General features: G+C 45.7%; 1 protein-coding gene across 1 annotated transcript in view; it reads left to right on the forward strand.

Annotated features, from left to right (window-relative positions):
- Positions 1-1,292: 1,292 nt before the first annotated feature.
- The window catches only part of TTLL11 (tubulin tyrosine ligase like 11), a gene marked incomplete at both ends in the record, with an annotated part of 246,200 nt that continues 222,917 nt past the window's right edge, over positions 1,293-24,575 (forward strand). Inside the window, 3 exon segments of the mRNA XM_080708899.1 lie at positions 1,293-1,347; positions 1,350-1,526; positions 1,529-1,839. Coding sequence (XP_080565025.1) covers positions 1,293-1,347; positions 1,350-1,526; positions 1,529-1,839 — 543 coding nt within the window.

A 24,575-nucleotide genomic window follows, 5' to 3' on the forward strand; every position in this document is an offset into this window, starting at 1 on the left:
CAGCCCAAACGTCCACAGACAGTGCATGGATAAAAATAATATGGTGTGTGTGTGTGTGTGTGTGTGTGTGTGTGTGTGTGTGTGTACAATAGGATATCAGCCAGCCTTAAAATGGAGTAAAATCCTCATGCATGCTACCACATGGCTGAACCTGATAGGCATTAAGTGATACAAGCCAGATACACAGGACAAATGTATGACTCCACTTGTGTGAAATACCCAGAGAACTCGAATTCATCAAGAAAGAAAGCAGAGCTGGGTGCAGTGGCCAAGGCTTGTTATATCGGTAGTCAGAGGAGGCTGGCATGGGAGGATCACAGGTTCGAGGCCAGCCTCAGCAACTTAGTGAGTTCCCGTTTCAAAATTTAAAAAATAAATTTCAAGAAGAGACTTGGGTTGTCGCTTGGAGGTAGAATGCCCCTAGGTCCAATCCTTAGTACCCAAACAAAATACAAAATTAATCAAATTAAATTAAAAAGCAGAATAGTGGTTTTTCAGGGGTTGGGGTTGGTTTAGGGGAACAGAGGGCTGTCATTTCAGGGGTACAGAGTTTCCATGTGGGAAGAAGAAAGTTCTGGGGCTGGATGGGTGATCACTTCACAACAACGTGAATCTACTAAATGTCGCAAACACAGCATATTGGAAGTGCTTAAGGCGGTAGGATTTTCTTGTGTATCATTTAGCACAACTGAAAGGTGACATGATAAGAAAACGCAGTCCTCATGCTCCTCAGCTTGGCGGGGCATCTGTAGGGCCTTTTCACCGGCTGGAAGCTTCCCAAGAACAGAGGGCGGCGTCTCCCTCCGCCTGGGCTCTCACGGCCAGAAAGGGGTTTCTTTGCACGGCACTGTCCTAGGGCCTGGGCTTGACATGCCCACACCAGTACATTTCCCAGGGTGGGCGGGGTGGTGGATCCCAGCGGGTGTACGTGGGGGTGCGTTTTTAATTTTGGTACTAGGGATTGAACCAGGGAATTCTACCTCCAAACTACAGCCTCAGCCTTCTTTCTTTATATTCTTCGTTTTGAAACAGGGTCTCACTAATTTGCGGAGAGCCTCACTAAGTAGCCGAGGCTGGCCGCGAACCCGCGATCCTCCTGTCTCAGCCTCCCAAGTACCGGGATGACCAGCGTGCGCCACGACGCCCGGCTAACACTGAGCCCCTTGGTGAGCAAGGTGTCTGTCCCTCCAGTGCTCACCCGGCACCTCTGCACCCGATCTCACCTCCAGCCCGGGCTCGCCAGCCTCCGCGCAGTAGCCCGGCCCTCCGCGGGCTCGGTGCCCTCTTCCAAGATGGCCGCCGCCGCCTCTGTGACAGGCCTGGTCACGTGGGCGCGGCCGCCTATGAGGTGGCGGCGCTCGCGCGGCGATTGTCCCTTCCCGGCGCCCGTCCCGAGGCGGAGCCCGCCCTTGTCAACCGCAGCCCGAGCGATCATGGCAACGGGCTCGGGCGGGGAGCGCGCGGCCGCGGCGGCGGAGCGGCGGCGGCGACGGCGGCGGCGGCGGCGGCGGCCCCGGCACCGGGCCTGAGGCCATGCGGCGCGGCAGCGCGGAGCGCGAGCTGGCGGCCGGCTGGGCGGCGGAGCGCGGCGGCGTGGACGCGGGCGCGGCCGGGGAGCCCGAGCGCCGCGCGGAGCACGAGGACGGGGCCCCGCCGCCCGCGAGCTCCCCGGCCCGGCCCCGGCCCGCCAAGCCGCGCCCCAAGGCCCGCAGCAGGCGCGGCGCCGGCCGCCGGCCCGACCCGCACGGCGCGCAGCGGCCGGTCACGGTGGACAGCTCCAAGGCCAGGACCTCGCTGGACGCCCTCAAGATCAGCATCCGCCAGCTCAAGTGGAAGGAGGTGAGGCCCGGCCCGCGGGGGCCCCGGGGGTGGACGGCGTCCTCCAGGCCGCGGGCCGGTGGCCCCTGCCCCTCCGCGCCTCCCGCCCTCTCGCCTGCAGCCCTGGCTTCTCTGCCTGCCTGTCTGCCTGTCTGTCTGCCTGCCTGCCTTCTCTCCCCGGGGCCCGGGGCCCGGGACCCTCCCGCTGTCATTTATTTCGCTCACCCCACTAGTGCGCACTTTGGAAGCAGACAAACCCAGGGTCTCACGCACCTGCTGTTTGCTGTGCGCCCGCCGCAGCCTCCTCTGGAGAGGGAGGCCCATCCTACCTGTCTCTCCCTGGGCGGGTATTAGGAGGCTTTCTGCCTAGGGTTGCATAGCACGAGCGTTTTATAAATAACGTCGACCACGCTCTCCCTGCCTCCACCGCCGTCAGGATCACCAGCACCACCACCATCAGCGTGGAATGATTCAGAGCTTGGCAGATAGCAGGTGTCGGTAGTGGTGGATGCAAGGGTGAATAAGAAGAGTTACCCGTCACCGAACCCATCTTAGACCTGCTGGGCCCTCGCTACTGCTTCCTGGCCATCTGGGCGCCTCACTCTGTCACTTCAGATTTTTGATTGAATGCCCCCGCCTTAGAGTACTGGGGGGGGGGGAACTCCATTGACGTCCAGAGGTTTCCAGTGCAGTTGGCTGAGTGGGTAAAGCCGGACTTTACTGGCAGCATATGAGACTTTTAAATTTTTATTTATATTTTGGTACTGGCGATTGAGCCGAGAGACTATCTCCAAGCTACACCCCCAGCCCTTTTATACTTTTATTGGAGCATTATAGCCTCACATCATAATGTAGTTTGTAGTGATAGCGACATACATACACATAACACTTGGTGGGCTTTCTCCCCGCTCTCTCCTCCATTCTTTTTATTTTTTAAATTTGAAACAGGGTCTCACTAAGTTGCTGAGGCTGGCCTCAAACCTTCGAACTTCTTGTCTCAGTACGGGGATCGTAAGCAGGCATCATCTTGTCTGACACACATAAGGATATTCAGTGTACTTTGGGAGAGTCGGGATTTTGATGTAGGGTAGTCAAGTCTGCAGACTTGGACTGAATGGTCTGCTGAAGTTTAGCGGATCGGCAGTAGGCACCCTGAGAACTCAGGTCCTTAGCTTTGTGCTTTGACTATGCTGGGCGTTCAGTAATGGTCTTGTGAAGCCAGAGCCTCTGGAGAGATGGCCACAGGAAGGATCAATGTGGTCAGAGGGTTGGTGTCCCAGAGTCATTTGGTCTGGAAGGAAGTCAGGAGTCTGTCCGGGGAGCCCTGCGGGTAGGTAGGGCTAGTCAGTGTGGAAGTCTGACGGCTGTGAGTATCAGGGGCCTCGGCCTCAGGGCCTGCAGTTGAGGGGGGACTTTTATTCCTGGGAACCCCCGGGGGAGCCAAGGGCAGGTTCCCATTTGAGAGTGCCTGGATGTTTAGACAAGGTCCCAGATGCAGGCCAGAGGTGGGAGGGCTGGCAAGGTAAAACTGAACTTGTCAGTGCCACGGTCCTCATGAAGAGAGTCCAGAGACAGACACCTGGCCACAGAGTCAGACTGGCCCTGGCAGGGCCTGTGCTTAGCTTAGCCTGGGGAGAGAGAGGCACGAAGCCTCAGCCAACCAAGTCCAAGTCACTCATTCATTCTGTACATGTCTCCCAGGGCAGTGCCATGTTCTGTGCTGGGTTACCTGTAACCCTTGCCCTCAAGGACCTTATAGTTCAGTGGGGAATAAAATGCACTCAAGAGATGATTGTAGGACTCACAGAGCCATCGCTGCTGCTTCCTGAAGTCTGGCTTCCCAGGCATCCGCATGGCTTCCTCTGTCCCCTCCTTGGCTCTCTGATCACATGCCGTCATCCGAAGGGCATTCCTGGGTTGTCCCCAGCCTTTGCTCCTATTCGACTTTTCCCCATAGCACTATACTCTGCCCGATGTTATATTATGTATTATTTGTTTATTGTCTGTTTTCCTCACCAGAATGTAAGCTCCATGGGGGCAGGGCTTCGTTTTATTTATTGCTGTACCTGTAGGTGCCTGGCACATACAAGTTGTTCAATAAATGTCTGTCGAATGGATGAACACATTCCGTGATGAGTGTTTCTCTGTCCATGTGTGAAGGGGCCGAGGAGGCTGCCTCCAGGAGGGCTTCCTGGGAGAGGCCGACCCCAGCTGAGTCCTGAGAACTGACAACGGGCTGGAGTTACCTAGGGGCTGTGGACCTTGCATCCCGGTGAAGGGCCTGGTTCCGGTAAAGCGGAGGTACATCCAGGCTTTGCATGTAGTTGAGTCTGGCTGGATCGTAGAGGGAGAGAACAGAGAGAGAGACTGCAAAAGCGAGCGGGGCCAGATGGTGTGCCCCGCTGCGGGATTCGGACTTTTTCTTGGGAGGAAGCATATGGCAACCACTGCAGAATTATTAGAGTCTTCCATCCGTCAGCTGTGCTACTTTGGTCAAGTGTGTTCAACCCTCCCAGCTCCGTGTGCTTCTCCGGCCCTTGGGGGTGGGCAGAGCTTGTTAAGTGGTCCTCAGCCTCTCCAGTGCCGCAGCCCATGATGGCAGTGTTAGCCTATGTGAGAACCTTGCCCAGCAGGGCGGGCACTTCCCAGGTCCCCTCCACCCCAGGCCGGGCTTCTCCCACTCAGCACATTGTCACGGGGATGCTCATCCTAGCACAGTCAGACATAATTCATCACAGGAATAAGATCTTACTGTTAGACATGTGGCCCTCTACTCAGTGCCACTCTTGCTCATCAGTCTGTGAGGTCCAGAAGGTGGGGTGGTATCTGACTTGTGTCCCTAACACACAGCACTTTGCTGGAGTTCAGTAAACATTCATCATACGAATGGCACAGTACTTGCAACAGAGCTCAGGGGCCACCCCGATGTCCTAGACTGTGGAGTTGGGAAGTGCCAGACTAGAGAAAATTCCTTCCAACTTGAAGCAAAGATAATGGCATCCTGAGTACCAAGTTGGTACACGGCAAGTAACATGTCCATCAACCAGTCACTAACAAAGCGTCAACGTGTGACCTGCAGCTTCCTCGTCTGTTACTGGGGTGACGTGGGGCAAGATCATCTCAAACTCCCACACCGATGTTGTTGGAACAAGAATTTCTACTAGGAGGTGGGGCGCAGGGGTGGGGCAGCAGTGTTCCCTGCGTGTCGTGCCGCGCTGCTGCTGCGGCAGGGTTGTGGGGTCCCGGCTGGCTGTTGGTGGAGGTGGGTGGGTAGCCCAGGTAAGAAATGAGGTCATGGCCACCAGCCAGAAGGAAGCTTCATCTCCTTCTGTGGGTGCATGGTGAGGAGCTGTACAACATGGTCCACCTAACAGGGGACACAGAGCCAGCACACGATTTCAGAAAGTTGCCTGGCTGCTGGGCACACACTTTTCCTTCCTGTTTCACACTCCTTTTTCTTCCATATACATTTAACAACAGTGAGAACCATGATGATGAGACCTCACAAAGCTCTTACTCTGTATCAGGTACTGTTTTAAGTGCTTTACATATAGACCATTATTTGATTATCTTCCCAACCCCATACATAAATGTCTTATTTTTTATTTTAGAGCTGGGAATTGAACCCAGGGCATTCTACCTCTGAGCTGCAGCCCTACCCCTTTTTATTTTATTTTGAAACAGGGTCTCACTAAGTTGCTGAGGCTGGTCTCAAACCTGTGATCCTCCTGTTTTAGCCTCCCAAATACTGGGATTACAGGTATGCACTACCATACCTTGTGTCTACTTTACAGATGAGAAAATTGAAGTACACGGAGGTTAACTTTGCTAGGTCATATAGCTCCTAAGGTCAACGCTAGCATTTGAAATGAGACTTCCACTTGGAAGCAGGCTTCGGTCCTGTGCTCTTTCCAGCAGCCCCTGCTGGCTTTTCATCAGCAGCAGAGACAGAGGGAGAGCTGGGGCTACAGATACAAACAGCAGCCAGTCCTTGCCTTCCAGGAGCTCCTGGTGTAGAGGGACAGCCCTGCAGACAATCACAGTCTGTCTGGAGCTTGGATGGACAAAGGGCTTTCCGTGCTGGGCGTGGTGGCGCACGCTTGTAATCCCCATGCTGGGGAGGCAGAGGCAGGAGGATCATGCAGGTTCGAAGCCAACCATGCTGGCTTAAGAGACCCTGTTTCCAAATAAAAAAAAAATATATAAAAAATAGGTCTGGGAGTGTAGCCTGGAGGTAGAAGGGCTCCCAGGAACCCCAGTACCACCAAAGGGCTTTCCATACACATGTGGAGTGGGCTCCAGAGCAGGATGGGATGCTGGAAGCTTAGAGACCACGTGGAGAGCGGAGAGACGTGCAGTGGAGCCAGGTCACGGAGCACGGGGACCACAGTGGAACGCGGCGCAGAGAAGCCCGTCGATTCGAGCCCTGGCTTCCCCAGGCCCAGGTGACCCGTGCCAGCTCTGATGGTTCAGTGTTTGGTCATATCCATCCTGGACAGGTCTTTTTTAACTGTTCACAGTGTTAAATTTGTTTGTCAAAGAGAAAACTCACAGATACTAGCTCTGTAGACTTGTAGATAGGAATAAAGTTACTCTAACAGCAAAGTCCTGTGTACAAAGTCACCACTGAAATTGCAGCAGGAGAGGGCGGGATGCTGCCCAGCTCAAGGCAGAGGCTCCCTCTTCATGGAATGGCAAGGTCCCGTTGGAATCATGTGACCTTCTCTTGGCATCCCCTGAACAGTCTTCTGCAATTTTTCCACCTTCATTAAAGAAAACCTTAGAGAAGACGTACCCTAGAGAGTAGATGTGGCTGTTGTCGGGAGCCGCCCTCCTCGGAGGGCAGGCTGTGTATGTGTGCCCGGGAGTGCCATGGACACGCTAACGTGAGCGAGGGTCTGAGACTCGTGACAGCGGGCCTCTGTGGAGGACAGTGTGCATAGCCCCTGTCCTGAGACCTGCTACAGTCCAGCTCTGTGTCAGAGGCTCCAAACCATGTGTTGGTTTCTGAAATGTGTCCAGCCTTTCTTCAGAACAGTCACCCTTTCTATATCACCCTACCTGCCACTTGTGTATTAGGTGCAGTTCATTAAAAATCTGTTAGGGAGCCAGGCGTGGCGGTGCACACCTATAATCCCAGCATTTGGGAGGCTGAGACAGGAGGATAGCGGTTCGCAGCCAGCCTCAGCTACTTAGGCCCTCTGGAACTCAGTGAGATGCTGTTTCAAAAATAAAAAGAATAGCTGGGCGTGGTGGCGCACGCTTGTAATCCCAGCACTTGGGAGGCTGAGACAGGAGGATCATGCAGGTTCAAAGCCAGCCTCAGCTACTTAGTGAGGCTCTCAGCAACTTAGTGAGATCCTGTTTCCAAATAAAGTATAAAATAGGTCTGGGAGTATAGCCCAGAGGTAGAAAAGCCCCTTGGGTTCCACCCCCAGTACCACCAAAGAAATAAATAAATAGAATAGAATAGAATAGAATAAAAAATAGGGGTGGGGGTGTAGTTAGGAGGTATAATGCCTCCAGGTTTCATCCCCAGTACCACAATAAACAAACAAACAAATAAATAAATATACAAATAAAAATAAATCTGTTAGGGGACCTGGGTATGGTAGTGTCTGTAATCCCAGTACTTGGAAGGCTGAGACAGAAGGATTCAGGTTCAAAGACATTTTAGCAATTTAGCAAGACTTTGTTTCAAAATAAAAAAAAAAGCCAGGTATGGTGGTGCACATTTGTAATCTCAGTACTTGGGAGGCTAAGACAGGAGGATCACAGGCTTGCAGCCAGCCTCAGCTACTTAGTGAGGCCCTCAGCAACTTGTTAGACCCTGTTTCAAAGTAGAGAATAAAAAATAGGGTTGGGGGTATAGCTCAGAGGTAGAATGTCCCTGTGTTCAATCCCCAGTTTCACAAAAATTAAAAAAGGACTGAGGTGTAGCTCAGAGATATAATGCCCCTGGGTTCAATCCACACATGTGCATGCACACACACACACACACACACATACAGACACACACGCACAGACACACATATATACACACACACAATCCATTATGTGCTAGCCATTGTTACTAAGTGGCTTATACTCATTAAAAATTGCATTTATAGCCTGGCATGGTGGCACACACTTGTAATCTCAGCATTTGGGAGGCTGAGAAACAAGGATCATGGTTCGAGGACAGCCTCAGCTACTTAGGCTCTTTGCAATTCAGTGAGACCCTGTTTCAAAATAAAGAATAAAAAATAGGGCTGGGGTGTAGATTGGAGGTAGAATGCCCCTGGGATCCATCCCTCGTACTACAAAAAAAAGCGTTTATTTGGATTATATTATTTATCCTCATAGCCATCCTTGGAGGCAGATCCTATTGTCTCCAGTTTATAGGTGAGGAAACTGAGGTTAGAGAGGCCGGTACAGGGCCGCCCAAGGCCACATGGGTGGTAAATGGCAGAACTGTCCAGGGCCGGAGCTTGTGAGCTAGTTTACAATACATGTAGTTAGTATACACCATCTTTGCTAAAAATCAGTTTGCAAGGAGCCGTGCTATCATGTCATTGTCGTTGTCGTCATCCCCAGATAACAGTTGAAGAACCCGAGGCGAGCCCAGCAAGTAAGTGGAGAGCCACAGTTCAAACAGAGGTCTGTTTGTCCCAAAGCCCCCTTTTTTTTTTCAGTGTGTCTTCTAGTTGGCCATTTCTTTGCCCTCCCATTCCTCACCTGATTCATAACTCTCAAATGACAGAGGGGAGTCACTCAGAACAAGGTGAGCAGTAGTGAAGACAGGACATAAATCAGACATGTTGAAATCCACCCTGCCTGGCAGAGAGAACATTTGCTCCCTGCACCTTCCAAATCCGACCTTGCTGCTGCGGCCGAGGAGGACGACTCCTGGGCCCAGCTGCTTCCCTCCTCCGTGGAATGCAATGCGAGCCAGAGCATAAAGTAAAAAATTGGGTACTTCCCCCTCCCTCCCTTCTAGTTTCAATGATAGTCATTGCTGTTTCCATCCCAGTTTTTTAAAACAGCAAGCATTATATTTAAGAATGGCTTATACCTACTCCATCAATGTCCTCTTTCAACAGACGTGTTATTTTAACGTCTAATCCACCAGAATTTTTCCTTTGTAAGTTAAACTTGTCATAACATAAAAAATGACAATTTGCTGCCACTGTTATTTGAATAATGTACTTAATAGCTTCACAAATATACACTAACTTCTTAACAGCCCCTTAAAAGACAATAAATTCCAGGGCTCATATTCAAGGTCTATAAGAACTACAAATTAATTTTTCTTAGGCGGTGCGGTAGTTGTTAGAGCTATTTTTTGTGTTATGAAAGATACACTGGGTATCGTGCCTCAATTTCGGTAGTGTTTTAGAGGATGGTTTTGTATCAGCTGAGGTTGAATGCACAAATTCACTCATATTTTATTTTTTTATGTTTTACTTTTTTGCAGTACTGGGGATTGAACCCAGCAACATTCTACCTCCAAGCTGCACCCCCAGCCTTATTTTTTCTTTAATATGAAACAGGGTCTCACTGAGTTGCAGAGGGCCTCACTAAGTACCTGATGCTGGACACAAACCATGAACCATGAACTATGAACTGTGAACTGTGGCTCTCCTATCTCAGCCTCCCAAGTACTGGGATTACAAGCATGTACCACCATGCCTGGCTTCACTCATACATTCTGTCTTTCTTTGAAATCTATCACTTGAGAGGAACATACTGTAAAAATAGCTGACTTTTTTTTTAAAGAGACTTCTGTAAAGAAGAAGCGTTGTATCCTGGAGTTGATATAGACTTTGATCACACAGACATGGGTTAAAATCCTTGCCACTAACCAACCGCCTATGTGGTTTATCTGATTGGGGAGTAAGCACACAGCCTCTCTGGGCCTCAGTTTCTTTAGCCATAACAATGGGCCTAGTGATAGTGACATTTACCTTGTAATGTTTGCGAGAGTAAATGAAGGCCCGTACACACATAGCCTTAACCTGATGTTTGGCACACTGTAGGTATTTGATTAATTCTTTTCCTTCTGTTGGGTAACCACAGACTTTGATTATTTATTTATTTATTTTTTTGGTGGTACTGGGCATGGAACCCAGAGGCTTCTCTACCTCAGGGCTATCCTCCCAGACCTACTTTATACTGTATTTGGAAACAGGGTCTCACTAAGTTTCTGAGAGCCTTACTAAGTAGCTGAAGCTGGCTTTGAACCCGTGCGATCCTCCTATCTCAGCCTCCCAAGCACTGGTATTACAAGCGTGCGCCACCACACCCAGCTTAATTTATTTTTTTTTAACTAGAAAAAACTATTACATATGTTCTTGGTTAACCTGAACAGCACATTTGACTCATTTAACAAATATTTTGTGAAGCCAGGCGTGGTGGTGCATGCTTGTAATCCCAGCATTCGGAGGCAGAGACTGGTTCGCGGACATTCTCAGCTACTTAGTGAGGCCCTTCATGACTCAGTGAGACCCTGTTTCAAAAAATAAAAAGACTGCTGGGCGTGGTGGCGCACGCTTGTAATCCCCGCACTTGGGAGGTAGATACAGGAGGATCGCGCAGGTTCGAAGCCAGCCGCTTGCTCTGGCTTAAGAGACCCTGTTTCCAAATAAAAATATAAAAATAGGTCTGAGAGTGTATCCCGGAGGCAGAAGGGCTTCCAGAAACTCCAGTACCACCAAAAATAAATAAATAAATAAATAGACTAAAAATTAGGGCTGGGGGTGTAGCTAGGAGGTAGAATGCCCCTAGGTTCCATCCCCAGCATCCCCAGTATTGCAAAATAAATAAATAAATAAATAAATATTGTGACCTCTTGTGCCAGGCTATACTTGAGCTTTTGGAATGTAGCAAATAATGTGCATGTATTTGTGTGTGTGTAGTGTGTGTGTGTGTGTGTGTGTGTGTGTGTGTGTGTCTTGCTGGGCACTGAACCCATAGCTTCAGGCATGCCAGACAAGCACTCTGACTCTAAGCCACAACTCCTGTCCCCCGGTAGCAAATATCTAAATACACAAAGATGACCCATTCTATTTTGGGTGAATGAGTCAGCCTGAGGTAGTCTAGAATTAAAATTTTTTTAAATAACACTAATCTAACATTTTGTCTTTTAAAATTGGTTTTCCATTTAAAGACCCATAAATCTACTTGGGTTTGTAGAAACTTCCAGCTGAACCTGGTCCTTATCTCATGCTTTGAGAGAGTAAGTATATATGTGGCCCTGGAAGACTCATGTTTAGCTGTTAGAGTGACATCTGTATCTTGACTCTGTTAGAAAAACAAATAAGGTGACTTTTTGTAAGAAAGACTGAGTTGTGGTCCATGAAATGGCAGGGAGGGGATTTCCTGGGCTCCTTTCTTTGCCATTCCCTTCAGAGCCTCTCAGTGATCCTGCCAAGAGCGTAATCAGACGTGCGTTTGGGTCTCGGCTCTGTCACGGGCTCTGTGACCTGGGACAAGTTGTTTTACCTTTCTTGGGGGTGGTACTGAGGATGGAACCCAGGGCCATTCTACCTCTGGGCTACACCCCCAACCCTATTTGATTTGTTATTTTGAAACATGGTCTCACTAAGTTGCTGAGGACCTCACTATAAGTTGCTGAGCTCGTCCTCGAACCTGTGACCATCCTGCTCAGCCTCCCATGTACTCGGATTACAGGCGTGCGCCACCACGCTGGGCTCTGGTTTACCTCTGCACCACCTGCTCCGCTTCTCTAAGAATGAGCATGAAATACTTGCTAGGATTGTGAGGATGGAGTCAGAGCCTCTTCAAAGGCCCTGGAACTTTACAGCTGGAGCACATGTCAGTTTTACTTTCCCTCTGATGCACTTCTGGCATCTTAATTAAATGTTGCTGATTGCCAGGCGTGGTGACGCACGCTCGTAACCCCAGCATTTGGGAGGCTGAGACGGGAGGGTCACAGTTTGTGGACAGTCTCAGCTACTTAGGCCCTTTGCAACTCAGTGAGACCCTGTTTCAAAATAAAGAATAAAAAATAGGGCTGGGAGTGTAGCTTGGAGGTAGAATGCCCCTGGGTTCCATCCCTAGTACTGCAAAAAAAAAAAAAAAAAAAAAAAAAAGTTGATTAGCTGGTGAATAGTTGATGCTGCGCAGAGCCAGGTAGCCTTGCCATCCCGCTAACTAGTCTTGAACCCCCTTTCCCGTGGTTGCTCCTCGGTAGCTGAGTTAGGTCCGGAGAGTCCTCCATAAAGGCTGCACTTTGCTGGAGAGAACCACGACCACGCTTCTCTATTCCAGGTGGACAGCGCCCCTCCCGCCTCACATCGGTCGCGCCTTGCCTTCGCGGCTGCCCTGCTGCAGTCCTGACTCGCTTTCTTGCTTCCCTGGAGTTCGTGAGCCACCATCCAGGCATTCTTCAAATGCCCTGCGAGTCCCAGCAGGCATCTCTGGCAGCTCCTTCTCTTCTCTCATCTGCTTCTCTGTCATCTGATTAAAACACTTTCATTCTTAACGAAGCTGGAAGAATAGGGACCATATATCTCCTGCTCAGTTTGCCCTTGAGTAGAACTGTATTTTTTAACTTAGTCCTTCAGTATATCTTGCCTAGCACTCCTAATGGAGGCAGGTTGTCATATTTTATGTTTTATACGCATTGGGAGACTTTATTTCTCATGGTGTCAGAACTGTGGCCTGTGGGAATTTTTATGTATTTATGTATTTATTTATTTATATTTATATTTTTTATTTTTTGGTTGCTGAGAGCCTAAGTAGCTGAGGCTGGCTTCGAACCTGTGCAATCCTCCTGTCTCAGCCTCCCAAGTACTGAGATTACAAGCATGTACCACCACGCCCGGCCTTGTGGGAATTTTAAACGGCAATAATGGCGAGGTATAGTGGCTCATGTCTGTAACCTTAATACTGAGGCCGAGACGGGAGGATCATGGGTTCAAGGCCGGCCTCAGCAACTTAGTGAGACCCTGTTTCAAAATAAAAAATAAACAAATAGGGCTGGTGGTATAGCTCAGAGGTAGAATGCTCCCTGGGTCAAATCCCTAGTACCAAATCAAACCAATCTGAACCAAAACAACAATGGACAATTTTCTGCACAAGTAATAACATGCACAACATAGCTTAGTAGCTTAGTACAACAGAAGTTTATTTCTTTTGTTTTTTTGTTTTTTGTTTTGTTTTGTTTTGTTTTTTGGTGGTACTGGGGTTCCTGGAAGCCCTTCTACCTCTGGGCTACACTCCCAGACCTATTTTCTGTATTTTTGAAACAGGGTCTCTTAAACCAGCGCGGCTGGCCTTGATCCTCCTGCCTCTGCCTCCCAAGCTCAGGGATTACAAGTGTGCGCCACCACGCCCGGCATAGAAGTTTATTTCTTGCTCTTGTCATGGCCTCAGTGTGGGTTGGCCAGGCCGAGGACAGGGCCTCTCGTCGTCTTGGTTATTTAGAGACCCAGGCTTCCACGAGTGGCTGAGAAGAAGGGCACGTGGTGCTTTTGTATTGGGTTTTCAGACTTCCCAAGAGAGCGATAGATCACTTCTGCTCACGTCCCATTCTCCAAAGCGAGTTACACGGCTGTGGCTAACTTCAGAGGGCTGGGGACGTGTGCTCCTACCATGAGAGTATGAAGAAGAGAATCAGAGTCCTCAGAACTGTGCCGATGACAAACCATAGGCAGAGATGCAAGATGCAGAGTAGATAAATGGAAATATAGCCAGGCGTAGTGACGCATGCCTGTAATCTAGTACCTGGGAGGCTGAGACAGGAGGATCTTGGGATTGGGGCCAGCGTCAGCAACTAGGTGAGACCTATTTCAAAATAAAACAATAAAAAGGGCTGGGGGTGCTCAGAGGTCGAATGTTCCTGGGTTCAATCCCTAGTAACACAATTAGCAACAAACTATAAGATCATGTTATATGCAAACAAAGATAGTTTCATGTTTTTCCCTGTTTTATTCCTTTAACCTTCCTTTTCTTGCCTTATCACTCTGGCTAGCCTTTCAAGAACTATATTGAAAAGGAGTGGCGATAGTGGGCAAATTTTAGAGGGAATGCTTTCAGTTTTTCCCCATTCAGGATATGTTGTCTTTGAGTTGATCACATACTGCCTTTATGAGGTTGAGGTAAGTTCCTTCTATTTCTAATTTCTTCAGTGTTTTTTTTTTTAAACACGAATAAGTGTTGTGTTTTGTCAAATGCTTTTTCTTCAACCATTGAAATAATCAGGCTAAAGATAAAAGGCTACAAAAAGGTATTCTAAGCTGGGTGTGGTGGCGCACGCTTGTAATCCCAGCATTCGGGAGGCTGAGACTGGAGGATCGTGGTTTGTGGCCAGCCTCAGCTACTACTTAGTGAGGCCCTCCATAACTTAGTTAGACCCTGTTTCAAAATAAAGAATAAAAATTAGGCCAAGGGGTGTAGCTCAGAGGCCGAATGCCCCTGGGTTCCATCCCAGACCTGGAAAAACAAAAGATATTCTATGCACTACATTTTTGACAAGATGCTGTTGGTTTCACACGACCTGGCTTGCTTTGACCTCCACCGTTGTCCTGGCCATTTGAGACCAACATGGCTTCTCATGTCGGGCTGACATTGTCTTGGATGGTAGCAGCTCCAGGAGTCTTCCACTTTCTTCCTCCTGGTGATTTCTCCACTCTACGTATGCTACGCAGATGTCTCTTTTAAAATCCAACAGATTTATGGGCTCTTTCTTGTCTCTGTTCACTAATCTGTGAATAATCCATGCATTTATAATGCACCTATCAATTATTCAAGTGAACGAAGGTCAATACCATTTTTTACCTTAATGGAAGTGGAGTATTTAGAGACGAACCCATCACGTTTATCCACGCCGCCATTGACGTGTGGTACGTAGGTACCCATCACCTTTGGTTAAGCCACCTTGGCTCTAGTCTTTATTTTTTTTAATTGCTGAACTTTGCCCAGCGGTTCCACGGTGCGCAGTCCTAACAACAACCCGTTCTTGTGTAAGCATTTTACCGTGAGGATCTCATTATTTGCACTGAGTCTGTGATCACAGCATCCCTTTGCTTGCTTGCAGTCATCTCCGGCTCCCCTCATGGTGCCTGTGGCTTGGAGTCAGTATTTTGAATGGGAATTAACAGATCATAACTGGTGACTAGATTGTGGGAAAAAAACAGAATGAGAATTGTAAATTCTTTACCACTCTGAGCATTTGTGCAATTGCCTGATTCCCTAGAAAAAGATCATTGTTGCCGGGCGTGGTGGTGCACGCTTGTAATCCCCGCGCTTGGGAGGCGGAGACAGGAGGATTGTGCAGGTTCGAAGCCATACGCGCTGGCTTAAAAGACCCTGTTTCCAAATAAAAATATAAAAATAGGTCTGGGAGTGTAGCCCAGAGGTAAAAGGGCTTCCAGAAACCCCAGTACCACACACACACACACGCACACACACACACACACACACACAAAGATCATTGTTGGGTTTTTCTTGAGCACTTTTTTTTTTTAACCACACAAGTCAGGGTTATACCAATATCCTAATGTTCTGCACAGTACCTAGAATTTATAACCAGTTTTTATGGGTTTACTCTGTGTGTGTGTGTGTGTGTGTGTGTGTGTGTGTGTGTCACTGAGGATTGAACCCAGAGGCATTCTATCTCCAAGATATACCCACAGCCCTTTTTTATATTTTATTTTGAAACAGGGTCTCTCTGTTGCTGAGGCCTTTCTCAAACCTGGATCACCCCTCTTAGCCTCCCAAATGCTGGGATTACAGATATATGTCATGACGCCCGGTTTGGACTGACTTCTTGTAAATAATTTTAAAGAATTTTGTCCATAATATCTGATAGTCATTTCATCCACTGTCAAACATTCATCACAAATATCAAAATTTTACCAAAAATTTATTTTTTCAGGCATCAGAATAAATTTCTATAATATATTTTTTGGAGTATGAAAATGATTTAAAAATTTGGAAAAACTATTTTAAAACCCATATATAATCCTACCATTGAGATGCAATAACTGTTTTCACCCTGAAGCATTTCTTTCCTCAATTTTTTTTCTGGGCATATATTTTTATATTTTACAAAGTTGGTATAATTTTATTATGCTAACTTTAGTGCCCTTATAATTTGAATATTTTCCTTTGCTTTTTATAAATGTCACCTTAATTGCTGCAAAATATTTCATATTTCTCACTTGTTTTTCTATTATTAAATGTTTAGGCTAAGTCTTCTATTTGTTCTGGAATGTTTCTTTCCAATAGTTAATTTCTCTTTCATTATTTTTTAAGTGCTAGGAATTGAATCTGGGGCATTCTGAGCTACACCCCAGTCTTATCTGATTTTTTATTTGAAAACAGGTCCCACTACATTGCTGAGAGCCTTGATAAATTGATAAGGTTGGTTTTGCAACTGCAACCCTTCTAGCTCAGCCTCCTAAGGGATTATAGGCCTGCGCCACCACATCCCCTTCCTTCCTTCCTTCCTTCCTTCCTTCCTTCCTTCCTTCCTTCCTTCCTTCCTTCCTTCCTGTGCTCTTGGGGATGGAACCCAGAAGCATGCTACCTCTGAGCTACACCTCTAGCCCTATTTTTTATTCTTTCTTTTGAAACAGTGTCTCACTGAGCTGCAGAGGGCCTCACTAAGTAGCCGATGCTGTCTGCGAACCATGATCCTCCTGTCTCAGCCTCCCAAATGCTGGGATTACAGGCGTGCGCCACCACGCCCGGCTTTCATTTCTTTTTTAAGATAACTTTTTCTGGGTCCTGGGAATGTGCATTTTAAGGCTTTTGGAATGTCCTGCTAAGTTGCTTCCCAAATGAGTCTCAGCAACATACAGTGAACTCAGTGTGTCAGAGTTCCTATTCGTACTTACCTTTGAGAAATATAATGACAAATACTGGAGACGACAGTGGAACCAGTGAATCACGTCCAACCTCTGGGCCATGTCTTTAGCAGATACTTGATTCTGATCATTCCTGCACAGTTCAGAGCAGGACATTTTATGACAGCGGTAGCCATTGCCCCTAAATTGAAGCAGCCGTATCAAAATGTAATGCCATTCTTTTTTATTTTCAAATAATGGATTCAGTAGACATGCTCGACTTTCCCTTGGTTTTTGTCCTTCTTCCCACTTCTACCTTCTTACCTCATCCCTGATCCTCTACCCACAGGGTAAGGCTTAGAAATTTAACATATAGTTGGTCAGTGAACCTGCTCAGTGTTTCAATAGGTTATTTTTTAGGTTGTGTCAAAATACCTCTGGTATAACAAATATATTAAGAGCAGTATTAAAATGTCATGTATTGTCATTATGTTCACCCAGTTCTTTTCTCTTAATGGTATTTGTTTCCTTGGTAATGGCTGGAAATATGCTTCTGGGACTCACGTTCCATGTGTCTGTGGTTAATTCTGCATTGCAATATTGCCTGTCGCTGGTTCCCTGCTTCTTGGACACCTGTATCTAATAGAATCCCGTCCTGGTGGCAAAAGCCATCTGGTGGCAGTGGTACAAATACTCCAAAATTTTCTCCGTGAGTTCTTTATTGGGGGGAGGAGGAGTTTTAGATATTTGCATGAGGAATTCAAGCCTAGACTCCTTACAAAGGCTCCATATGACGCTGGCTGCGGCCTGAGGTGCAGTATATCATGCTGGCTAAGAGCAGGGCCTGTGGACCTGCACAGACCTGCACGGGTCTGAAACACCTCACTGCGCATTTTTTTTTGCTAACACTTGGCCCGGCGCTTCTCTAGACTTCCTTTTCACATCCCTGCGTTGTGCTTTATGCACCGCGGACACCACACTGTGCGGCTCTGGAGCCTTCATGCTGGTTCATTTTTCTTTACCCGTGTTTATAGTTTTTCTTCTCCTTAGAACGCTCCCTTCCTTTCTTTGGCAGGCTTTTACACATTCCTCAAGAATCAGATGATGGCTCATCTTTTTTATAAGTCTCCCTAACTCTCAGATATACCAGAGGCTTAGCTAAGTACCCTTCCTCAGTTACTTAAATAGAGTATTTTATATGCATCTCAATTTTTTAACTTTTTTCAAAGAGGCAACTTTTGGCTTTATTGATCATCTCCATTGTATGTTTTATCTTTCTCATGGTTTTCTGCTTTTTATTATTTATTTTCTTCTACTGGTGGGGGTTAATTTTTGTCCTATTTCTGCCATTGAGCTGGATGATCCCTCCCTCCCTCCCTCCCTCCTTTCTTTCTCTCCCTTTCTTTCTTTCTTTCTTTCTTTCTTTCTTTCTTTCTTTCTTTCTTTCTTTCTTTCTTTCTTTCTTTCTCTTTTTGTGGGTCTGGGGATGGAACCCAGGGTCATTCTACCTCCAAGCTACATCCCTAGCCCTATTTTTTTATTCTTTATTTTGAAACAGGTTCTCACTAAGTTGCAGAAGGTCTCTCTAGGTATCTGAGGCTGTCCGTGAACTACGATCCTCCTGTCTCAGCCTCCCAAGTACTGGGATTACAAACATGTGCCACCACGCCTGGCCTGAACTAGATGATTTTCTTTTCTTTTCTTTTTTTGGTGGTACTGGGGTTCCTGGAAGCCCCCTTCTACCTCCGGGCTACACTCCAAGACCTATTTTTTTTTTAATTTTTATTTGGAAACAGGGTCTCTTACGCCAGCGCGGCTGGCTTCCAACCTGCGCGATCCTCCTGTCTCCGCCTCCCAAGCGCGGGGATTACAAGTGTACGCCACCACGCCCGGCGTCGAACTGGATGATTTTCTAATACAAGTGTTCAGGACTACAAACTTGCCTCTATGTACTGCTTTATCTGCACCAAGAATTTTGTTATGTAATATTTTTAAAATCACCTTTTAGTTCTATGTATTTTACATTTTCATTAAGATTTCTTCTTTGACCCATAGGCTATTTATATTTGTCTTTTGAAAAAATTTCAAAACACATGAGGTTATTTCTGCTTACCTTTTAATTATTAATTTCTAACTAAATTGTATTGTGGTTAGAAAATATTTTTTGTGTTTTTTCTTCCTCCTCCTGTCTTTGCTCTGTTTTCTCTTCCTTCTTGTTTTTGTTCTTCCTCCTCTTTTTTTTTTTCCAATATTTTGCTTCATGGCTTAATAAATAGCCAGTTTTTTTTCAACTATTAATATAAGTGCTTGTAAAGAATGTCTGTTCTCCAGTTATTGAATATTTTACTTACATTAGAAGAACTTACAAATTGCATTATATGAATTTTATAGCTTTACTTTTTATCTGGTGTATTCATTAAACCAATTATGCTAAGATTTCCCTCTATGTGGATTTTATACCTTTTTAAGTTAGTGGTTTTTTTTCTTTTTCCATTTTCTTCCTGTGTTAGGGAGTTATACATTTTATTATTATACTTCTAAAGCTTAACCCTAGAAAATTAAATATGTGTATAATTACATAAATTTTAAAGTTAGTATTTTTATACTCTTAAAACACTATAATCTAGGGTGTTTTTTTCATTTTGACCATTCCTCTTCTGATATGCTTTTGTTAGCCAATATTTTAGTTCTATATTATTTTATCTTTTTAATTTCAAAAGTTAGATATTAATATTATTTTACATAGTCTCAGTATCTTCTAGATTTACACGTTTACCATTTTCTTGGTTTGTTATTTTATTTCACAATTCAGACCTTCCTTCAAAGATCATTTTCTTTCTTTCATGTTGGAAGTCATCCTTTGAAAGTTCTTTAGTGAGGCCAGGCATGTTGGCACACGCTTGTAATCCCTGCACTTGGGAGGCGGAGATAGGAGGATCGTGCAGGTTCGAAGCCAGCCTCTCTAGCTTACGAGACCCTGTTTCCAAATAAAATATAAAGTTCATTAGTGAGATAATCTTTGTAATAAACTCAGTTTTTACTTGTCAAAAATTGCCCTGACTTTGCCCTCATTTAAACATTTTTAAATTTTATTTTATCATTTATTTATCTTTAATTTTTTATTGGTGTATTGAAACTCTACCCCATAGTGAGATTCAGAGTGGTACATTTCCACATGCACACAGCGTCTCTTGGTGTGTTTCCTTCAGTATTCCACCCCTGCCCTTCCTCCGTCCCCACACATACCAGCGAGACTGGTAGTGATACTTCATATATGAAGATAATATTTTTGAAAACTACTGTTGTCCTACATGCAGTTAGATGTGGTAGATGTTGTTAGCCACATGATCTCAGTGCCTTGAAGATATTCCATTGTTTTCTCCCTTCCATTTTTGCTGTTTAGAAGTCAGCTGTCAGTCTCATGGTTTTTTTTTTTTTTGGATAAGTAAATGTCTTTTCCTTTTTGGCTGCCTTTAGAATCTCTTCATCTTAGATGTCTTCAGTGTCACTAAAACACTTCTAGGAGAGATTTTTAAAAAATTTATTCTGTTTTCCAAGCAGAATAAATAATTTTGGGGATTCTTGATTCTTTTATTTACTTTTAGTGGTATTGTGGATGGAACCCAAGGGCATTCTACATCTGAGCTATAACCCCAGCCCCATTTTTAACTCTTTATTTTGAAACACAGCCTCGCTGAGTTGCAAAGGGCCTCACTAAGTAGTAGCTGAGGCTGTCCACGAATGGCGATCCTCCTGTCTCAGCCTCCCCAATGCTGGGATTACAAGTGTGTGCCTCCACACCCGGCTGGATTCTTAATTCTGAAGTTTGATATCTTATCAGTTCTGGAAAGTTTTCATCCATTTTTTCTTTCAGTATTGTCTCTTGTTCAGTCTTTATTTCTCTTCTTTCCTTTTGGAATTTTGATGTAAATCTTAAACCTGTTTCTTATGTTCCTTGGAACTTTAATCTCTGGTAATTCTCTGAGGCCTGGCTCTAAAGTCAAGATCTTCATCTGTGTACATTTTTCTTTTTCGGTACTGGGAATGGAACCCAGGGGCATTCTACCTCCGAGCTATGCCCCCGGCCCTATTTTTTATTTTTTATTTGGAAACAGGGTTTCATTGAGTTGCAAAGGGCCTCACTAAGCAGCTGAGGCTGTCCATGAACTGTGATCCTCCTGTCTCAGCCTCCCAAATGCTGGGATTACAAGCGTGCACCACTATACACAGCCTCAAAGCAGGTTTTCTTCTTGTTCACCTAACTGAGGATGTGGCCTTTCAGAGGGCCTGGCTGTGCTGTGTGGTTTTCAATCTGCTTCTCACCTTGCTGGTAGGTATTCAGAAGCCAGACCATTGCCTAAATGTACAGGAAATAAGATAATTACACTTTCCTTTTCAAAAGGTTACTTTCGTGCGCTATGGAAAGTGGATTACAGAGGGCTTTAGGAGTCGAGACAGGAAGGCAAATTTAGATGCTGTTGTAAGTCTCAAGGGAGAGGTAACATCACCCAGGACCTGATGGTGATAGATGGAAAGGATTTTGATTGAGATACTTCCCCTAGACTATAAGGTATTCAGTAGCAGGGAGCTTGTCTTATTCATCTCACATCTTCCAGGGCCTGGCACAGAAAAGGTATTCACAAAGGCTAATTAAGTTGAACTATGGCATTACTAATGATTTCAGGGAGTTTTTATTTTTTTGTCTATCTTCAAAGTGACTATTTTCTTTAAAGGGAAATGACATAAAGGGGATTCAAAGCAATGAACTCACGCTTGTCTCTGGCATTGAAACGCTCAAGCCAGAAATAGAGAGGCAGCTGCTTGTAAGACCTTGAAAGCCTTAAGTTTGGCAGGGTTTATTTTCCATGACAGCATAGCTTTCTTTAGCTCTGCACTTGTTCTTTTCTTAAGAAGTTCTAGGCTCTGTCTGAGACTACTCATGCAAAGCCTTATCATCGTACTGGATTTTTATGACATTTTCTCAGAAATTACTAAACTTTTATGGCTCTCTAGGCATACTGCAGAGTTGTTCCTCAAATCCATGTTATAGCTGTGAAAATCTTTATTCCTAAGGCGTTCCTGTTGGAAAAAGTGCTCCGTGTCTAGGGAACAAAGGGAGAGGCAGATGGTCCCTGCCGTGCGACAGTTTAATAAGCTTCAGCTGGTCACCAAGGACAGTTGCTGTAGAGTTTACGCAACACTGTTCCATTAGAATCAGCAGAAGTGTTTCTAGAAAGTAAACATTTCTCCAAAGTAAAGCATACATAGACAACTTTTAAATTCCGAGGACTGAAAGTTCTCCATTCTTTTTTTTTTTTTTTTTTGTGGTACTGAGGGTGGAACCCAGGGGCCTTCTACCTCCAGGCTACACTCCCAGACCTATTTTATACTTTATTTGGAAACAGGGTCTCACGGAGTTGCTGAGAGCCTCACTCAGTAGCTGAGGCTGGCTTCGAACCTGTGCCATCCTCCTGTCTCCGCCTCCCAAGCGTGGGGATTACAAGCGTGCGCCACCACGCCCAGCTTCTCCATCATTCTTTAACAAATATATGTTGAATATTTATGGTGCCCCAAGGCCTGTGCAAGGCTCTGGAGAGCAGGATACTATCAGACACCAGTCCTGGCACCAGGGCCACCTCGGGCCCATACTCTCCTTTTGTGTGGATTAGAAAAAGATGCCTCTTCCTCTAGGAAAAAAATACTAAATTGGTCAATATACTACTTACATCTTATTAAGGCATTTCTTAAGATGGTAGATTATTATTGGTAAATGCATATTAGTTATTGAGTAATATTTCCATAGTATCATAGGAAGTACTTATTAATTTGAACTTGGAATTCAGAACTGTCATAGTACAGGAAGCAAGAACATGATTGAATTACAATATGAGACTTCAAATTGAACCACTGCACTAATACCAAAGAGGGATTAAAAAATTATTTTGATACTCCTCAGTCATCCATCAGATATAAAAGCAGATCTGTATTTAGAAACACAAGCTACTATTAGATCAACAAGATGTTTCAAGTATCAAATTTGTCAGAGGGGGCAGATATATATTGTCCTGTTAAAATATGATACTCTCTGGGCACAGTGGTGCACCCTACAATCCCAGTGACATAGGTGGCTAAGGCAGGAGGATTGCAAGTTCAAGGATAGCCTGGGAAACTTAGTGAGACCCTATCTCAAAACCTAAAAATAGAATGGGTTGGGAATATATTTTAGTGTTAGAGTGCCCCTCACTCAACCTTCAGTAAAACACACACACACACACACACACACACACAGTTAGCAACAATCTGTTAAAAAATTCTTATTATAAATATAAAATCACTCAAATAAGCCGAGCGTGGTGGTGTACACTTGTAATCCCAGTCCTTGGGAGGCTGAGACAGGAGGATGGCAGGTTCAAAGTCAGCCTCAGCAGTTTAGTGAGGCTCTCAGCAACTTAGTGAGACCCTGTTTCCAAATATTACAATAGGTCTAGGGGTATAGTTCGGAGGTAGAAGGCCCCTGGGTTTCACCCCCAGTACCTAAAAATAAACAACTCAAATATGAAATAATCTGACATTTGCTTGCTAAAGTACAATATTACTTAATTTCTAGTTTAACAAGTCATTTTATTATGACAATATGAAAATATTATGCAGTAGATAATATTTTATGATTAATGCACTTGTTATAAATATTTATTTGCAGTACTGGAGATTGAACCCAGAGGCATTCTACCTCCAAGCTATACCCCAGCCCTATTTTTATTCTTTATTTTGAAACAGGGTCTCACTAAGTTGCCGAGGGCCTCACTAAGTAGCTGAGGCTGGCCACAAACCTGCAATCCTCCTGTCTCAGCCTCCCAAGTACTGGGATTACAAGCGTGCGCCACCATGGTTAGCTTTGTAGAGTTTAAAATATAATTATATAAACATTCCAAGCCTGGCCCCGTGGCTTGCACCTTTAGTCTCAACTACTTGGGAGGCTGAGGCAGGAGGATCACTTGACCCCAGAAGTTTGAGACCAACCTGGGCAATATAATGAGACCCATTTCAAAAAAAGAAAGAAAGAAAGAGAAAAAGAAAAAAGAAAGAAAAATGAAAGAAAGAGAAAAAAGGAAACAAAGAGAAAAAATGTTAAAAATGCCTGCACATTAACAGCACGACGGCTGTGAGGCTGCACAGGATGGCCGGCCTCAGAGGCCCACATGTGAGGAGCAGATGTAGCAGACGAGTACAGCGAAGGCTAAGCTTCTATTACAAGTGTGCACTGAAGTGTGGCGGGGCATGGAGGGGCCCAGGACGAGGGCAGCCTGGAGCCACTGAGAATGAGGGGTTCCCAGAGGAACCAGGTGCACAGTCTTGTGACATATTTTGGCCATTGAGTAGCCTTTTAGCTTTTTGGGGGGTCCGGTTACTTTCTGGATAACTGAGCTAACCCACTACCAGACTGTTGAGGCTACGACCTTCCCATAGAGTGAGTTGGTCTTTCCTCCTGCCCAAGCTTCCCCACCCTCCCTTCCCAACATGGCTACGTGGCTATGTAGCGACCTCCGGGTTCTTTGTCCTTCCCTCCCCTGGCATGAATCAGCTCTGTTGTTCCTGCTTGTTTAATTTTTTTCCCCCACCAGATTTTAAATTTGACCAGTGCAAGGGCCGCATCAGTCTCGCTTGCTACTGTTAACGGACCCTCGCACTCCAGTGCACGGTGCCTGACCTATTACCTAAACAGATTTTGACAGATATTGGCTGACATAATTTTTTCATTTTTTCCCCTCAACCATTTTTCTTTTTGGATTTTATTTTGTGCCAGAACAAAACAAGGAAATGACACTGTGAAGGGCCCTCCATCCAGGGAGCTGGAGGTCCGTGCTCAGGCTGAGGCTGGGTAAGGAAGAGTGGCGGTGACAGAGAGAGGAGGACGGGGCAGCCGGCTCAGCATCTGGGCCTGAGCCAGGTTTCAGGGGATGG

The sequence above is a fragment of the Muscardinus avellanarius genome (assembly GCF_963383645.1).
Source record: "Muscardinus avellanarius genome assembly, chromosome: 13".
Classification (NCBI taxonomy): Eukaryota; Metazoa; Chordata; class Mammalia; order Rodentia; family Gliridae; genus Muscardinus; species Muscardinus avellanarius.